Source organism: Mauremys mutica, chromosome 15 (assembly GCF_020497125.1).
Source record: "Mauremys mutica isolate MM-2020 ecotype Southern chromosome 15, ASM2049712v1, whole genome shotgun sequence".
Taxonomy (NCBI): Eukaryota; Metazoa; Chordata; order Testudines; family Geoemydidae; genus Mauremys; species Mauremys mutica.
The window spans coordinates 12,355,493-12,371,562 of record NC_059086.1 but is presented as its reverse complement, the minus strand read 5'-3'; the positions used below and the strand labels follow the sequence as shown (position 1 = coordinate 12,371,562).

Here is a 16,070-nt window from a genome sequence, read left to right as displayed (position 1 = left end):
TGTGGGTTAAGCTCCCAGTGCATGATGGAGCAAAAATATTCTTGTGGGTGTCTCTGGGTGTGTGCCGTCACTCGCTCCTCCCTCCGTGAAAGCTATGGCAGACGCCATGCTGCCAGCAGACAGTGCAGCATGGTGCACCGCCTGTCTCCTGGTATGTTGAATCCACTTTGAATGTCCTGTCCTTTTTCTATCTACTCTCTCATCTAACCATTTCCTGCCGTTTCTCAGCCATTGTGAACAGAGCGGCACAGCTTCTGCCGCAAACTCTGCAGGTTCAAATCAAGTCTCTGGAGTACATCCATAGCTGGGATGGGTCATTCAGTTCTTTGCATAGAGCTTCAGTTTGTAGCAAAGTCCCTCCAGAGGTATGAAGCGGGATTGAAGACAAGATGGAGATGAGACATCAGTCTTTTATAGTCTCTTGCCATGTGGTCTTTGCTTTCTTTGTCTCAAGGACACTCTATACAGCCCATAGCATAGAAAAACCTTAGAGTTCTGTCCATAGGCAGGTCCCTGCATACCTTGTTGAGTCACAAGGTGTATCTTCCTTCTCTCAATGGGTTGATTGTATAGTTGATAGTCCTTAATGGGCCATCAAGCAGGCTAGGAAGAGCTGACATCAACTTCTCTGGGGTGTTCCCCAGAAGCAGAGCACAAGTTTTTCTATACAGACAGTATAGAGCCAATATTCATAATTTCAACTACAACAATGATACACATCTAGAGATAGCATCATTATAATCAGCAAATCAGAACCTCTCCATTGACCCCTTGCACAACCACCTTTCTACAATATTGGCTGCAAATACAGAATAGTGGTCGCAACGGTGATCTATACAGTTACAGATTATGTCAATAACGTCACAGGAGGTGACACAGTATCTAGTTTTGGTGTCCTCATTTGAAAAAGATGTTTTGAAATTGGAGCTGGGGCAGCAAAGAGCTATTGAAAGAGCTCACCTGATTAGCTTATCAAAAGAAGACTGAAAGGTGACTTCGCTGAAGTGCCTTAATGGAGAGAAAAGATTGGGTATTAAAGGGCTCTTGAATCTAGCAGAGAAAGGCATAACAAGACCCAATGGCTGGAAGGTGAAAAGAGATGAATTCATATTACAACTAAGGCACAAATATTCAACAGCGAGGATGATTCACCACAGGGACAAGCGCCCAAGGAAAGTGGTGGATTCACCATCTCTTCGTGTCATTTAATGAAGACTAGATGCCTTTCTGGAATGTGTTTGCCCCAAAAGTAGCTATTGTGTCATACAGGAGGCCTGTGATATGTAGGGGGGCAGATTAGATGCTCTAATGGTCTCTTCAGGCCATTAAGTCAACTAATTTCTGAAAAACTGAGTGTAGCATTGGGAGCAGCGTCTGATGTTTTACTGTCTAGCCGGCTTGCTTCCTAGAACGAACGCTCCTTGAGTGGGGTGATCCACAGGGGAGTAGCTCAAACCTCCAAAGTGCCTGGCCAGGGGCAAGGCATTAGCCCAGCAAGGGAGGGGTGTGGCAGCGATATCACAAAGGCCTTTTGCAGCACCTCAGACTATTGGTCAAAGGTGGTGAGGAGGTGGTGACCTCACAGAGAGATGCTGACATCAGCCAGGCAGATAGGGGCAAGGGGCCAGGGAAACCTCAGAGACCCCTGTGGCTTTGCTTCAGCAAGTCTCCTTCTCCAGGTCTCTCTTTGAAGACTGAGGGAGTATTGGGGTTCACGTACCTGAGCGCCAGGAGGAACCTCTTTCGAGTTTTCTCCTTCCCTTTTAGTGATTTTACTAGAAAACAGCCATCCCCGTTTAGAAGGTAAGAGCCTCCTCGAGGTTTGAAACCTGTTCAGTCTGATGCATCTGGTAGCAGTTGAATTCCAGGCACAGAAAACACAAGCTTAAGGAGGCAGAATTTTACTCAGCACCTGGGATTTTGTCCCTTAGAATCACTGGGGACATTAGGGTTTGTCCTTTTTGTTTCACCTTTTCCTCCATACATCTCTCCTGCCTTTCTGTGTGTCTCTTCTTTTGTCCTTTCTCCTGTTCCCCTCCCAGTACCGAGAGAGAGAGAGAGTGTGTGTGTGTGGCAGGGGAGTGTTATGCAGCTCCCACTGTGGGAGGTCCATCCAAATATGTGGGGCTGAAATAGTGCTCAGGCAGTGATCCCCACCAGTGACCTGGGCCATCCTTTGGGCTCTCTGGTGAGAACCCTCAGCCTCCCGTCCTCAGTCTCTACCCTGATTGGCTGAGCAGGGGGTTAATGACAGGGAGGAGACTCAGGTCCTTTTTGTTCTCTTTTAAGACCAAGGAGATAAGTCATAACCAGTTACATGTTTGATGAATTTTGCTGATTCTCTGCATTAATTGTCCCTGAGCAGTTCATGATTCTCTCTAACATTGCAGTTCTCCTAAAATAATTGCTGAATAATTACTGTGCACTGTTGCTGGTCTGGAGCTCATCTGAGAGCACTTTATTCAGGTCATCCAATGTATGAAATTCAAGATCCGATGGTTAGTTTGAAAATCAGGGCTCTTGGGTCCTATTCCCAACTCTGCCACTGACTGGCTGTGTGACCTAAGACAAGTCAATTCTCCTTTCTCAGCCTTAGCTTCTCCCTCTTTCATGTAGGGATAATAATGATCCGCTCCTACCTACCTCACAGTGCGTGGAGGCAGGGCTGGCTCTAGGTTTTTTGCTGCCCGAAGCAAAAAAATTTTTGGCTTCCCCTACTCCAGCCCTGGGTTTCCCCCTACAGCCCCCTGCTGCCCCAGCTCTGGGCCTCCCCCCACCCGCACCCCCCTGCCACCCCAGCCCTGGGCTCTCCCCCATGACCCTCACCCTCCTGCCACCCCAGCCCTGGGCTCTCCCCGCTGACCCTCACCCTCCTGCCACCCCAGCCCTGGGCTCTCCCTCCACATACTCTGTGCCAACAACATAGTTTGTTCTCCCTAGTCTGCCCAGGCTGAGCTGCTCCTGTTTATACTCCGTCTCCAGTCGGAGCATGCCCAGAGAGGGTGTGGCCTCTTCAGCCCACAGAGTGGAGTTAACCCTACTAGTGCCAATGGAGGGTTGATACACCTCGTCATAGACAGCATTTCCCAAATTTTGGGATTAGCTAGGAGAACTCTTCAGGAGTAACCTCCTGTAGGGACTGGGTCACAAATACCCTGGGAACCAAATACCTGGGCATTTTGCCTAGTTCCAAGTCACCTGCTGTGGAATTCTATCCCTGGATCATCTGAGACAATACAATTGAACTACCCTGTGACCATGTGCACTTACTTCCATCAGTTGCACCGTTTGGGGTCTGCTGGTGTTCACCTTTTCAGAGTGGAGATTTAAACACACTACAGTTTCTTTGATAATATGTCCAATAGCTTGGAGTATTCTCTCCCGTTGACTGAACTGCATTTGAATTTTCTCCATGTCATCATGCAGGGATAGGGGGGAAAAAAACCAAACCTGAAGTAAAGAATGATGGTCATTTGTCTGAAATTTCCCAATAAATCTGAACTACGTTGTGTCAAACAAAACTAACATGCAGTTATATGACCAAGGAGCCTTCATGAAAGATAGAAAACCCATATCACAGAGAGGTAGAAGACACTTTCATTTAAACTGAAATTCCAGACTGATGTCTCAGAATCAGGATGAGAAATTCTCCCATGATCCATTGAAACCTGCTTCACTCAGTGCTGTCTCATTGGTGTTATTTACAGAAGTTTTAGCATCTTCATAACGGGAGGAAAAAACAGCCAACCTTCCCAGAAGTGGCTTTGCCAATAGAGGGAAAGGGGCATTTCAACAGTGCTTGGGACCCATTTGAAATCCCCTTCCAAGTCTGTAATACTTTCATCTCCTGCCAGACTGACTCTGATTTAAGATCAAAGACGTACAAGCACCATTCTCAAGCACGGACAGCCAAGAACATGACCTCACCGGACACTTTGGGAAGTGAAGGAATATGAAGGGGTGAACTCTGCATGGCTCAGGCACAAGGTAACAGTTCTAGGGTGATTGGGAAGGATGGAATCTCTGAGTCACACCATCTCCTTCCAGTGTCACAGAGCCTAAAATGACCCTTATTTCCCTGACACTGCTCCGGCTCTTCATCATATTTAAATATATTTTAAATGAGAAAAAAAGTCAACAAAATAACTGCTGTTCTGCACAATCCAGGGTAATGTGAGAACAACTGGGAATGAGAAAATCTGTCCTCAAAGAGGAACGTGGCAACTCGAACAATAACTTTGCACTGGGAGGAGGAGTATAAATGTGAATCTCCAGGTTTATTTAGACAAGGAAATGTGACGGTGGTTAGGTCAGATCAGGAGGAAATGTGCTAGATGACTCTGCCTACTTTCCATAGGCCATGTCTTTAGTGCAAGAATAGTTATCTTTTTACATCAGGAAAGTGAACTTAAGCTAGCTAACTCCATGGCAACCAGAGTGATGAGACCCAGGTAGATTTAATCTCAACGTAGCTGGTTGAAGACACCCCTTATCTCCCCCACCTGGGGTGACGGACATTCCTGGTAGAAAGGACACACACTCCCATGACTCACAGGACAATGGAGTTGATACAAAGGACCACAGGATCCACCCCAAAGATGGGAGAGCTTAAAAAGTGGGAAACTCATGTGTGGGAGCTGAGGGACTACAGTGTGCAAAAGATCCAAACAGCCTTAAAGATCACTACCTGGGAACTATCAAAAGAATTTAAAAAAAAAAAATCTTCTGACAGCTCTAGAGAAGGTTTTTATGAAGTTTATCTCCTTTACGGATTCTCTGATGTTTAGAAAGGCCTGAGCTATGAGTGAAGCTTTTCCCACACTCGCAACATTCATAGGGTCTCTGCCCGGTGTGGATTCTGTAATGTATAATAAGGGTTGAGCTCTGAGAGAAGCTTTTTCCGCACTCACTGCATTCGTAGGGTCGCTCTCCTGTGTGGACTCTCTGGTGAGAGATAAGGGAGGAGATGTCAGTGAAACTTTTCCTGCACTCATTGCATTCATAGGGTCTCTCTCCTGTGTGGATCCTCTGATGAGTAGTAAGGTTTGAGCTCCGAGAGAAGCTTTTCCCACACTCGCAACATTCATAGGGTCTCTCTCCTGTGTGGACTCTCTGATGAGAGATAAGGGAGGAGAGGTGAGTGAAACTTTTCCCACACTCACTGCATTCATAGGGTCGCTCTCCTGTGTGGATTCTCTGATGTATAGTAAGGTTTGAGCTCTGAGCGAAGCTTTTCCCACACTCGCAGCATTCGTAGGGTCGCTCTCCCGTGTGCGTTGTCTGATGAGAGATAAGGGCTGATCTCTGAGTGAAGCTTTTCCCGCACTTGCAGCATTTGTAGGGTCGCTCTCCTGTATGGATTCTCTGATGAGAGATAAGGGCATATCTCTGAGTGAAACTTTTCCCGCACTCACTGCATTCATAGGGTTTGTCTCCTCTGTGTATTCGCTGATGTCTAATAAGTACGGACGTACGATTGAAGCTTTTCCCACACTCACAGCATTCGTAGGGTCTCTCTTTCGTGTGGATTACCTCATGTCGAATAAGGGCTGAGCGGTAATTGAAGTTTTTCCCACACTCACTGCATCTATTCTCTCTCTTTTCCCTGAGGATTTTCTCCTGGGATGTAGTTTCCTTGATGTCCCTGTGAGTTCCCTGACAATTAATGGGTTCATCCTCTCTCTCCTCTGAGTGGTTTCCCTGCTCTGTCTCTGGTCTGCGGTAACTTTCACCAGCTTTTCCCTGCTCACGGGGGCTGGACACGCTCCCTTTGGATCTTTGCAGTAATGCCCCATGCGCTTCAGCGAGCTCAGCATCTTCCTGGTGAGGATTCTGCTCCTCGCTCTCCCTCACCACCCCATCACCTGCTAGAAGAGAAGAGAAATCTCAGAATTGGGGATGGAAAGGCAGAGAGCAAACCCAAGTAAGTCCTGGAGAGACGGAAAATAAAAATTGGGGACTGAATTTCCCCAAACTCTTCCCTATAGGGGAGAGCGGAGGGGATCAATTCTGCTCCACACCTAGGACCGGCCTTTAGGGTGGGCCGTATGGATGCCCCACCCGAGGGGGTGCCGCCGGGCGCAGGGTTTGGATTCCCACCTGACTGGCTGCCGAGAGGCTCGCTGGGCTGATGAAAGCGGCACAGGAAGCAGATAAGCAGCTGCATGGGGGAATGGGAGAGACCCGAGCTGCAGGGGGCAATTGGACGACCAGCGTCAGAGCCAAGTGACTGCTCCGGAGCAGAGGGGCCCCTCCTCCGCCCTGCTCCACGTGTGCAGCTATTGCTGTTCCTGTCCCCCCCCAACCCCCACTCTCTGTTCACCCTGGAGTCGCCCCTGTCCACCCCCGATTGGGAGCATCCTCCTGACTGCTCTGTGGAGGGGGGGGCGGGGCGGGGGGGGAAGGTGCTGATTGATAGCGGGGTGTCCCCCTCCCCCCCACCTAGGTACCGGATTTCCACTGAACTGGGGTATCCTCCCCTCAACACACACACACACACACACACACCCCCCAGGGCTCCCTGCATCCAGGTCACTTCCCAACCTGGGCTGTGCTAAGGCATCAGGAGCTACTGCCCTCCTGCCCTCCCCTGAAGGGAAAGTGACCTGGGTGCAGGAAGCCCTGACGTTGCGCCTTGCTCCCCTCTCCCAGCCCCCAGGGCTGCGTGGGGTGGAGGAGCTGCAGTCCAGTGGGGGAGCAAGCAGCAATGCCAGCTGCTTTGTGCATCCAGATCAGGTTCCCCACTTGGGTGCAGGAGGATGCAAGGTTTAAGGGCAAAGGGGGAACAGTGCAGAGGTTAGGGGCACAGGAGAGTGGTGCAGGGGGTAGCAGTGAAGGGGTGCATAGAACCATAGAATATCAGGGTTGGAAGGGACCTGAGGAGGTATCTAGTCCAACCCCCTGCTCAAAGCAGGACCAACACCAACTAAATCATCCCAGCCAGGGCTTCGTCAAGCCCGACCTTTAAAACCTCTAAGGAAGGAGATTCCACCACCTCCCTGGGGAACCCATTCCAGTGCTTCACCACCATCCTAGTGAAATAGTGTTTCCTAATATCCAACCTAAACCTCCCCCACTGCAACTAGAGACCATTACTCCTTCTTCTGTCATCTGCTGCCACTGAGAACAGTCTAGATCCATCCTCTTTGGAACTCCCTTTCAGATAGTTGAAAACAGCTATCAAATCCTCCCTCATTCTTCTCTTCTGTAGACTAAACAATCCCAGTTTCCTTGGCCTCTCCTCAGAAGTCATGTGCTCCAGCCCCCTAATCATTTTTGTTGCCCTCCACTGGACTCTTTCCATTTTTCCACATCCCTTCTGTAGTGGGGCGCCCAAAACTGGACACAGTACTCCAGATGAGGCCTCACCAATGTCGAATAGAGGGGAATGATCACATCCCTCGATCTGCTTGCAATGGCCCTACTTATACAGCCCAAAATGCCGTTAGCCTTCTTGGCAACAAAGGCACACTGTTGACTCATATCCAGCTTCTCATCCACTGTAAACCCTAGGTCCTTTTCTGCAGAACTGCTTCCTAGCCATTCGGTCCCTAGTCTGTAGCAGTGAATGGGATTCCTCCATCCTAAGTGCAGGACTCTGCACTTGTCCTTGTTGAACCTCATCAGGTTTCTTTTGGCCCAGTCCTCTAATTTGTCTAGGTCCCTCCGTATCCTATCCCTACCCTCCAGCATATCTACCACTCCTCCCAGTTTAGTGTCATCTGCAAACTTGCTGAGAGTGCAGTCCACCCCATCCTCCAGATCATTAATGATTGGGGCACAGGAGTGGAGTGCAAGGCCTGAGGTGAAGGGGGCACAGTGCAGGGGGTAGGGGCTCAGGAGGGAGCAGAGGTTAGGAATGAAGGGGTGTAGGGATTAGGGGTGCAGGAACGGGAGCAGGCATTTGGAGCGAAGGGGGCACAGTGCAGAGACTAGGGGGGAAGGGAGGGTGGGAAGCCCACGGGGAACAGAGGGAATGGGGGGGAGCCTGGGGAGCCCATGGGGGCCAGGGGCACCAAAATGCAAGTTTGCCCAGGGTGCCATTTTCCCAAGGCCGGCCCTGTCCACATCCCATCCAAACACTCAGTAGGAAGGAAGGGAGCTCCAGCCAAGGTGTCAATCATCATCTGTAGGAAGCCAGGAGTGAGATCTGCTGGGGACTGTCCCGAGCTCACAAAGTCTGCGTGGGGAACCCTACCTGGTTCTCTCAGGCACTTACAGTTTCTGAGTTGGTTTAATGTTTTCTCACCTGTGCAGGGACTTCTCAGGATCTCACTTTTCTCTGAACCAGGGAGATCCAGGACCCACAGCTCTTCCCCCCCTTCCAGCTGGGAGATGACATAGGGTTTAGAAACTGGAAACCCTTGTTCAAGGGAAGGAAAACAAGGGAGATCAGGGGAATTCATAGGCCATTTGTCATAAAAATATTCTATTAGTTTAAGCCCAGTCCATTTAAAACCAATAAAATCACAAGGCCAGCTCCCCAGGCACTCACAGGTGCAGAACACTCTGCTTCCCAGGGATCTTTTCTGGGAACGCACACAGCCAGACACTCATTATCAAAGAGGCTCCTAAAACAGAGACTGGAACTGCATTTCCCAGAAAGTGAAGACTCCAGACAGAGGGCAAGTCTCCCTGGCACTGCTTCTAACTGACAGAGAGGTCCAGAGACAATGAGAGTCCTGGGGAAGCTGGGAACAGTAAGCATGGGCTGGTGGGGTTCAGTGGAGAAAGGGAACAGGAAGGGTAGGGATATCACTGAAGGCAGGATCTCAGCAGCACTAGATGTCAGGAAACCACATCCTGAGGCATTCGGGAACCTAGTGAGTCAGGTGTAAAGGGAGGGAGTATAAAAAACACTGTGTGTGGAGAAAGCTGGCAAATTAGATGGTGTAGTTCAGGAGCCACAGACTAACTCTTCTGCCAAAGAAGAATGTGAAGAATAAGAATCAGGCCATGTGACTTTGGCGGGGACAGATTCAAAGATCCAAAGAACATGCAGGGAAGAGAGACTGCAGCTCTTGGAGGTGGGGATGCAAAAGGAAGAGTCTCCGTGGTTCATGGAGCCAATTAGTTCATTTTATCATTCATTGATCATTGTTATGGTCATCTCATATGTTATTTCAGATGTAATCAATGTGTACTAAATAGATTTAAGTTGTAGGTATAGACAAAAGTAAGACAGGTAGAGCCCTGCATGGAAACAAAATTTATATCCACATCCAATCTGCAATCCGCAAAAACGGTCCATGGATATCCGCAGATTTGCAGGGCTTTAGGTACAAAATTTGTACCCGCAGCAGATCCGCAAAAATGATCCGAATTCTCCACCAGGAGACGTGATCAAAGCAAAGGGCTAAGCAATAAATCGTAAAGTCTTCTAATATAGGGCTGGAAGGGACCTCAAGAGGTCATCTACTCCATTCCCATAGCGCTGCAGCAGGATCAGGTATAAATACGCCAGAATTTTGGCTGACCTGTTCTTAAAACCCTCCTGTGACAAGGATTCCATAGCCTCTCTTTGAAATCTATTCCAGTACTTCCCTATCCTTATCGCTGGAAAGTTTTTTGTATTACCCACCCTCAACCTCCCTTGCAGCAGATGAAGTCAATTACTTCTCCTACCTTCAGTGGACATGACGAACAATTAATCACTGTCTTATTATAACAACCCTTGACATATTTGAAGACTGTTCTCAGGTCCCTGCTCACTCTTTTCTCAAAATTAAACATGCCCAGTTCTTTCAACCTTCCCTCATAGGTCATGTTTGAGGACCAGGAGGTAGCTTTTTCCTTTTGAATGGAGATGCTCAAGGTGAGGTCAGAGAAAAGGATGTTGGAGTAACTGAGACAGGAGAGGATGACAAGAGCTCTAGCTGCGTGGATGGATAGGAAAGGCCAATTGTTAGGGAAGTTATGCAAAAAGAAAATGCAAGGTGTAGGCACAGCCTGGATAGGAGACCCCAGAGGGAGATCCCATGACAAAGGTATTGCACAGTTATGGGCCTGAGTGACAGGCAGGACAATGGTGCTGTTTGCGGTGATAGAGAAAGAAGGTGGGGGAGGGTTTGGGGGAAATATTAAGAGCTTTGCTTCAGCTGTTGATCTTTAGCTGATGGTTTGACATCAATGAGGAGATGAGAGGGAGAGAGAGAGAGGGGGGCTGAGATTTCAGTTGGGACTACTGGCACTAGAAAAGGTTCAGAAAAGGGCAACTAAAATTATTAGGGGTTTGGAGAGGGTCCCATATGAGGAAAGATTAAAGAGGCTAGGACTCTTCAGTTTGGAAAAGAGGAGACTAAGGGGGGATATGATAGAAGTATATAAAATCATGAGTTTTGCGGAGAAAGTAGATAAGGAAAAGTTTTTTACTTATTCCCATAATACAAGAACTAGGGGTCACCAAATGAAATTCATAGGCAGCAGGTTTAAAACAAATAAAAGCAAGTTCTTCTTCATGCAGCGCACAGTCAACTTGTGGAACTCCTTACCTGAGGAGGTTGTGAAGGCTAGGACTATAACAGCGTTTAAAAGAGAACTGGATAAATTCATGGTGGTTAAGTCCATAAATGGCTATTAGCCAGGATGGGTAAGGAATGGTGTCCCTAGCCTCTGTTTGTCAGAGGGTGGAGATGGATGGCAGGAGAGAGATCACTTGATCATTGCTTGTTAGGTTCACTCCTTCTGGGGCACCTGGAGTTGGCCACTGTCAGTAGACAGGATACTGGGCTAGATGGACCTTTGGTCTGACCTGGTACAGCCATTCTTATGTTCTAAGGAGACAGGTCAGGAGCAGAGAGGCAGAACTGTGAGTTAGGAGCACAGAGATGGTAGTTGAACGTGTGTGCGGATGAGATTACCCAGAAATAAGGTGCAGAGGAAGAAAAGAAGGGAACCAAGGACAGAGCCCCATGGAACCCAAACAGAAGGTTGGAACGGGGATGAGCCGGATCATTCTAAGGACACTCTAATGCAGCAACTGGAGAAGGAGGAGGATGTGACTCATCATGGACCTCTTGATGCCACCTGGCAGAGGGCACAGGGTGCCTAATGTTTTACTGGGATCCCACAGACCAGGTACACGCATATTAGTTCACCTGAAGGTGGCATGTCAGGTGTCTGTCGAGGAACTAATTAGGTAGGTCTTAGGTAGCTCTTAAAAGCTTTGCTAGTCCAGCGCTGTTGTTTAAGGCTGTGAAAAAGTGCACACACGCATGCGTAAACACGCACACCATCCAACATGGCTCTGCTGGCAAAAGTTCAATTATAGAAACAGCTATAATGGCAAAAACATCCATTTTTTAAAACAGGAAACTAAATGCTCATAAGCTACATTAATGCAGAGTTAAGGTTATCCAGTGCTGTCTCCTGCCTTGCATCATATAGATGGTGACTAAACTTAAACCTCTGCAAACCAGGAAATGAGAAGTTAATGTAAACGCCAACCCTCTAATGCAACCTTAACTTTGCCCCCAACCCTTAACCCTGCAGCTGGCAAGAATCACTGAAGATGGTTCTGTGTGGGCCGTGCAAAGGTTAACAAACTGCCACAGGGACTCAGGTATTCAGCTCAATGCAGCAGTAACGGGATGAATTCTATGGTCTGTGGTATAAAGGATGTCAGAGTATGTGACCTAATAGTCACATCTGGCCTTAAAATCTATGAACCTATAATCAATACGAGGAAAGACTAAGAGAACGTGCCATTGTCTGTGCTGTGTTCACAGATGGGAATCCCAGCATCTATCCGCATGCCCTCCAGCTGTGTGCACTGGGTCAGCTGTAGCTGTAACTGGCTGATGGAGCGATGGGTTGGAGCAGCTGGGCAGAGCTGTGCCTGTGCTATGCAGAGAGGTGCATGTGAAACTTGGGGAGCCAATTCTGCCTCATTTCCGTGCTGAGTGTTGCAGGTTTTGTCAGCAAAGGTGCCCAAGGGAGTGTTCTTGCCATGGGGATTGTCAGCACTCTGGTGGCGTATGTTCGAGTGATCTGTGGGGCTTAGTGAGGGGTAAGTGAAGGCAGTGACTCAAAAGGAAAACTCAGGTTGAGGGCAAAGGGGTGGTAACACTGCAAGTCTTAGATGGTCTGTGTGCAGGAGGTTCAGTACTGGACAGCAGGCCAGGGGGAGGAAGCCTCTGTTTGCTATGATGGAGATGAACCAGAATATTATTTTAGCAACGAGAAGTTGTGAGACTTTCTACTGTACTGCTCTGTTCCCAGAGTGCTCTGTAACAGGGGAGAGGAGAGGGCTAGTGTGTGTGTCTCTGGCATGTTGGGGTGATGCTGAAACAAGGCAGAGCAGAAGTGGCATTGTGGGGCTGGCGTGAACCTTAACTCTGCATTTCCCCTTCTAAGAACCGAGGGGACAGGAATCCTTACCCAGCGAGGTCACATTCTCATAGTTCTCCTGCATGACGTCTCTGTAAAGGGCTCTCTGAGCAGGGTCCAGAAGAGCCCCCTCTTCCCTGGTGAAATACACAGCCACCTACTCGAAGGTCACCGGCCCCTGAAAGAGCAAGAGTCCAACACTCAGTACCTACTGCCCCACTCACAACCCCACTATTCGTCGGGGACTGGAGCCAAACAGACGCTCTGGGTGGCTTGCAGTCAACAGAGTCCCACCCCCACCCTGCTCAGAGCATCCAGGAAGCACCGGGGTGAGGACACGAAGAGGGAGCCCCTTGTCTCTCCCAGCAGATCCATCACACACCTACCAGCCACAACAGGAGATGGAGCCCCTAGCAGGATCCAGCGAGAGCTCCCTACTAGGAAGCCCAACACTCTCCTCATTCTGAGGAGCTGGATATGAAGGGAGGGGAATCTCCTCTAAAGTTCACTTCTGGGTGCCCCTTTCATATCTCACAGCAGCTGCTGGTTAGTTGGATCAGGCTCCAGCACCGGGAGTCTGGTCAGTTTTCCTAGTCTTATATAGGCAGGTTATTTTCTGTTTCACAAATTAGGGCATTTCCACCTCTGAACCTCATGGGTCTGTTCCTGGAATCTGGGCCACTTATTAAACAACTCCCAGCAGGTTTGCCACACCCTGTCCTCCTCCCTTTCTCCAATCTGTGAATTTCCTACCCCGGTTCGACCTTCAAACCAGACTGTGCAAACGTTCTCATCTCCGCTGTATTTGCTGTCCCTCTCGCCCAGCAGGAACCCACCAACCACCCCACCACTAATCCCTACCTGAGCTGACTCCACGGAAGCCATTTCTCTTCCCTGTGCCATGGCAGGATGGGATGAGGTGGAGTGAAACATGGACGTCATTCTGCAGCCTGGCAGGGTGAGGGCAGTTGTGGAGGTTTCAGAACAGGCTTTAGTTCATTTCACAGCATGATTCCCTCAGGCCCTTTCCCTGCAGATATCCTATATTCTGCCGTGCTGGGAAAATGCTCAATCTCTTTATTAGAGTGTAGACCTGGCCCCTCCTGCCAGGCTAAGCCAAGACACATTTTTAACCTCCCTTCTCCCTCCCCACACCCGTAACAAAGTCTCTGAACACAAGGCTAGAAGAAAAAAGAACCAAAAGGAGTCACTGTGGAGGATTCCCTCAGACACTGACCCCACAGCAGCCACACCCCAGTAGGGGGAATATGGAGTCAGGAACTGGCTTTTCCTCTGTCTGATCCTTGTTTTGTTCATTGGAAAGTGATTCTGCCCAGGAATGCTGCAATACATGTGGCTGGGTGGATTAGAGAGCTGGAAATCTCTCCCCATGCTCATTTCTCCCACTGCCCCTTTCAGTCTCTCCTTCCCCTGTCCTCTCTCCTTGCCCCTCGGGCTGGGAAAGTCCCATTCCTGGGGGCTTTGCTCTCCCATGGCTGGATTTTCTCCTGGCAATTGCTAATGGGAGGAGAAATGAGGAGGGGCGGTTTGTGCAGAGTCACTTTCATGCCAGTCCCCAGCACTTTCCCTGAGGTCTTTCAGTTACCTGCAGACTCTGGCTCAGAATTTAGGCTATGGTCTCCCAGATCACAATGGAGGCTGCAGTGTCTGACCCAGGAAGCTGAAACCCAATATCCTGAGCACAGAGGGGCAGAGCATTTGAGCACCCTTCCTCACTTTAGCTCTCTGGGGAGAGCAGCTAATGAGAGTCCCTCCTCACAGGGAGAATTGCTGATCTCATTTGTCAATCTGGAGTCACTCCTTGTCTTTCTATTCAGTGACTCTGGATTAACAATGATCTCAATGAAACCAGATTTCAGAAAGAATGAGTCCAGAATGCTGTGGAAAAGACCACTGTGTGGCAGTGCTGACCCCCTTCCCACCTCCCTCACCCCCCAGATCTAGGACAAGGACTCCAGGCAAATTTTCCCTACGGAACCAGAAGTTTTCAAGAGAGGAGAAAAGCAAAATCTGTGATTTCACCTCACAGTGTTTGATAAGTGGATAGAAAGTTCTCACAGTGACTGGGCCTGGCCAGGGAATGTCAGGCAGTGGTGGAGCCAGGATTTTAGCATAAGCTAATCAGGGAGAAGAAGTGAAGTCAGGATCAGCCCCCAGAGCCAGGGGCGGCTCTAGGTATTTTGCCACCCCAAGCACGGCAGGCAGGCTGTCTTCGGCGGCTTGTCTGCAGGAGGTCCCCGGTCCTGCGGATTCGGTGGCCCGCCTGCGGGAGATCCGTGGGACCAGCAGACCCTCCGCAGACATACTGCCTTGCGGCGACTGGCAGAGCGCCCACCATGGCTTGCCACCCCAGGCACGCGCTTGGCATGCTGGTGCCTGTAGCTGCCCCTGCCCAGAGCCCCCAGCCACCTCCCCAGATATTCCCTGGGACCCAGCCCACAGAGTTCCTAGCCAGGGACCTCGGATCCCTTCCGGCCAGAGAACCTCCACCAGACCATCACTGCCAGCCTGGGAATCCCAAAGAGTCGCCCACCCCCCACCAAGATCCCCCAGCAGCCAGGGACTCCCCCCCATTGGGAACTCAGTCCCTCACTGTCTGCCTAGGACCCCCGGCTATCCTCCAGCAGGATCTGCCATAACCTTTTCCTGGCACCTCCTCCTCTCCCGTGGGATTCCCTGATGTTTTACAGTGGGACCCCTCACTCTGCTTGCATGGTGACCTAGCACCGGGGATTCTCCCCTACACACTCTCTGCACTGGGCATGGTAGCAATCCCAGGAGCCATCAGGGGAAGCCCAGACAGAGCCCCTGGTACATGACCAGGCTCCCTCTAACCCCCTGTCCCGCCTCCCCAATAGACACCCACCCCGCTGTTCTGCAGCCAACAGGCCCCCAGCGATACTCACCTCCAGGGCCAGGCACATCACAATCACAACCACCCCCTGAAATCCCAAATCTCCAGAACCCACCAACCTAACTAGGGTACCCCCTGCCCAGCCACCCAGAGGCCTCCCCCTAACACAATGTCCCTTCAGCTCCAGCTGCAATCACCCCACACAGACATGCACCCCCGCCAGCAACAGTGTTACCTCAGGTGTGTGATAAGTAGATAGAAAGTTATCACTGCCCCCTGCTGGCCAGTCACACAGGCAGAGGGAGCCCTGGAGGTGCTTCTTGAACAGGAGAATGGAAGGCCTGGCAGGCCAAAGTAGGTAAGAAATGACCATGCTCTGTCACTAGCAAATAATGGCCACCATGGACCAACCCCAGAGGTGGCTACATCTTAGCACATTTGGAAGCAATCAGGAGGGATAGTTCAGTGGTTTGAGCATTGGTCTGTTGTGAGTTCAATCCTTGAAGGGGCCACTTAGAGATCTGGGGCAAAATCCGTACTTGGTCCTGCTAGTGAAGGCAGGGGGCTGGACTCAGTGACCTTTCAGGGTCCCTTCCAGTTCTAGGAGACGGGTATAACAACATAGATTATTATTATCCCCTCATATTCAATTAGAAATAGACAATGAGAGAGAAATGGGGCAAATGTTTAGGGTATTTTATATCAACCTTTAAGATTTGCAGAGAAAATATGTCACAAACTATATATTTGATAACATGAGAGAAAAACACCAAGATCAGAGGGGATTTTATTTTGCTATGAAATAACTAGAGGGAAAAGGGGGACCGTTGGACTGGATTTTATATGACTGTCCAGTACATAAACACAA

At 49.6% G+C, this 16,070-nt stretch overlaps 2 protein-coding genes across 2 annotated transcripts in view; one reads left to right on the top strand and one right to left on the bottom strand.

Moving 5' to 3' along the window:
* The window catches only part of LOC123350391 (zinc finger protein 850-like), a 586,050-nt gene that overhangs the window by 75,279 nt on the left and 494,701 nt on the right, over positions 1-16,070 (top strand). The window lies entirely within an intron of this gene.
* The window catches only part of LOC123350393 (zinc finger protein 850-like), a 125,772-nt gene that overhangs the window by 33,761 nt on the left and 75,941 nt on the right, over positions 1-16,070 (bottom strand). The window contains exon 3 of the mRNA XM_044988963.1: positions 4,748-5,598. Coding sequence (XP_044844898.1) covers positions 4,748-5,598 — 851 coding nt within the window. The remainder of the gene's footprint in view (positions 1-4,747; positions 5,599-16,070) is intronic.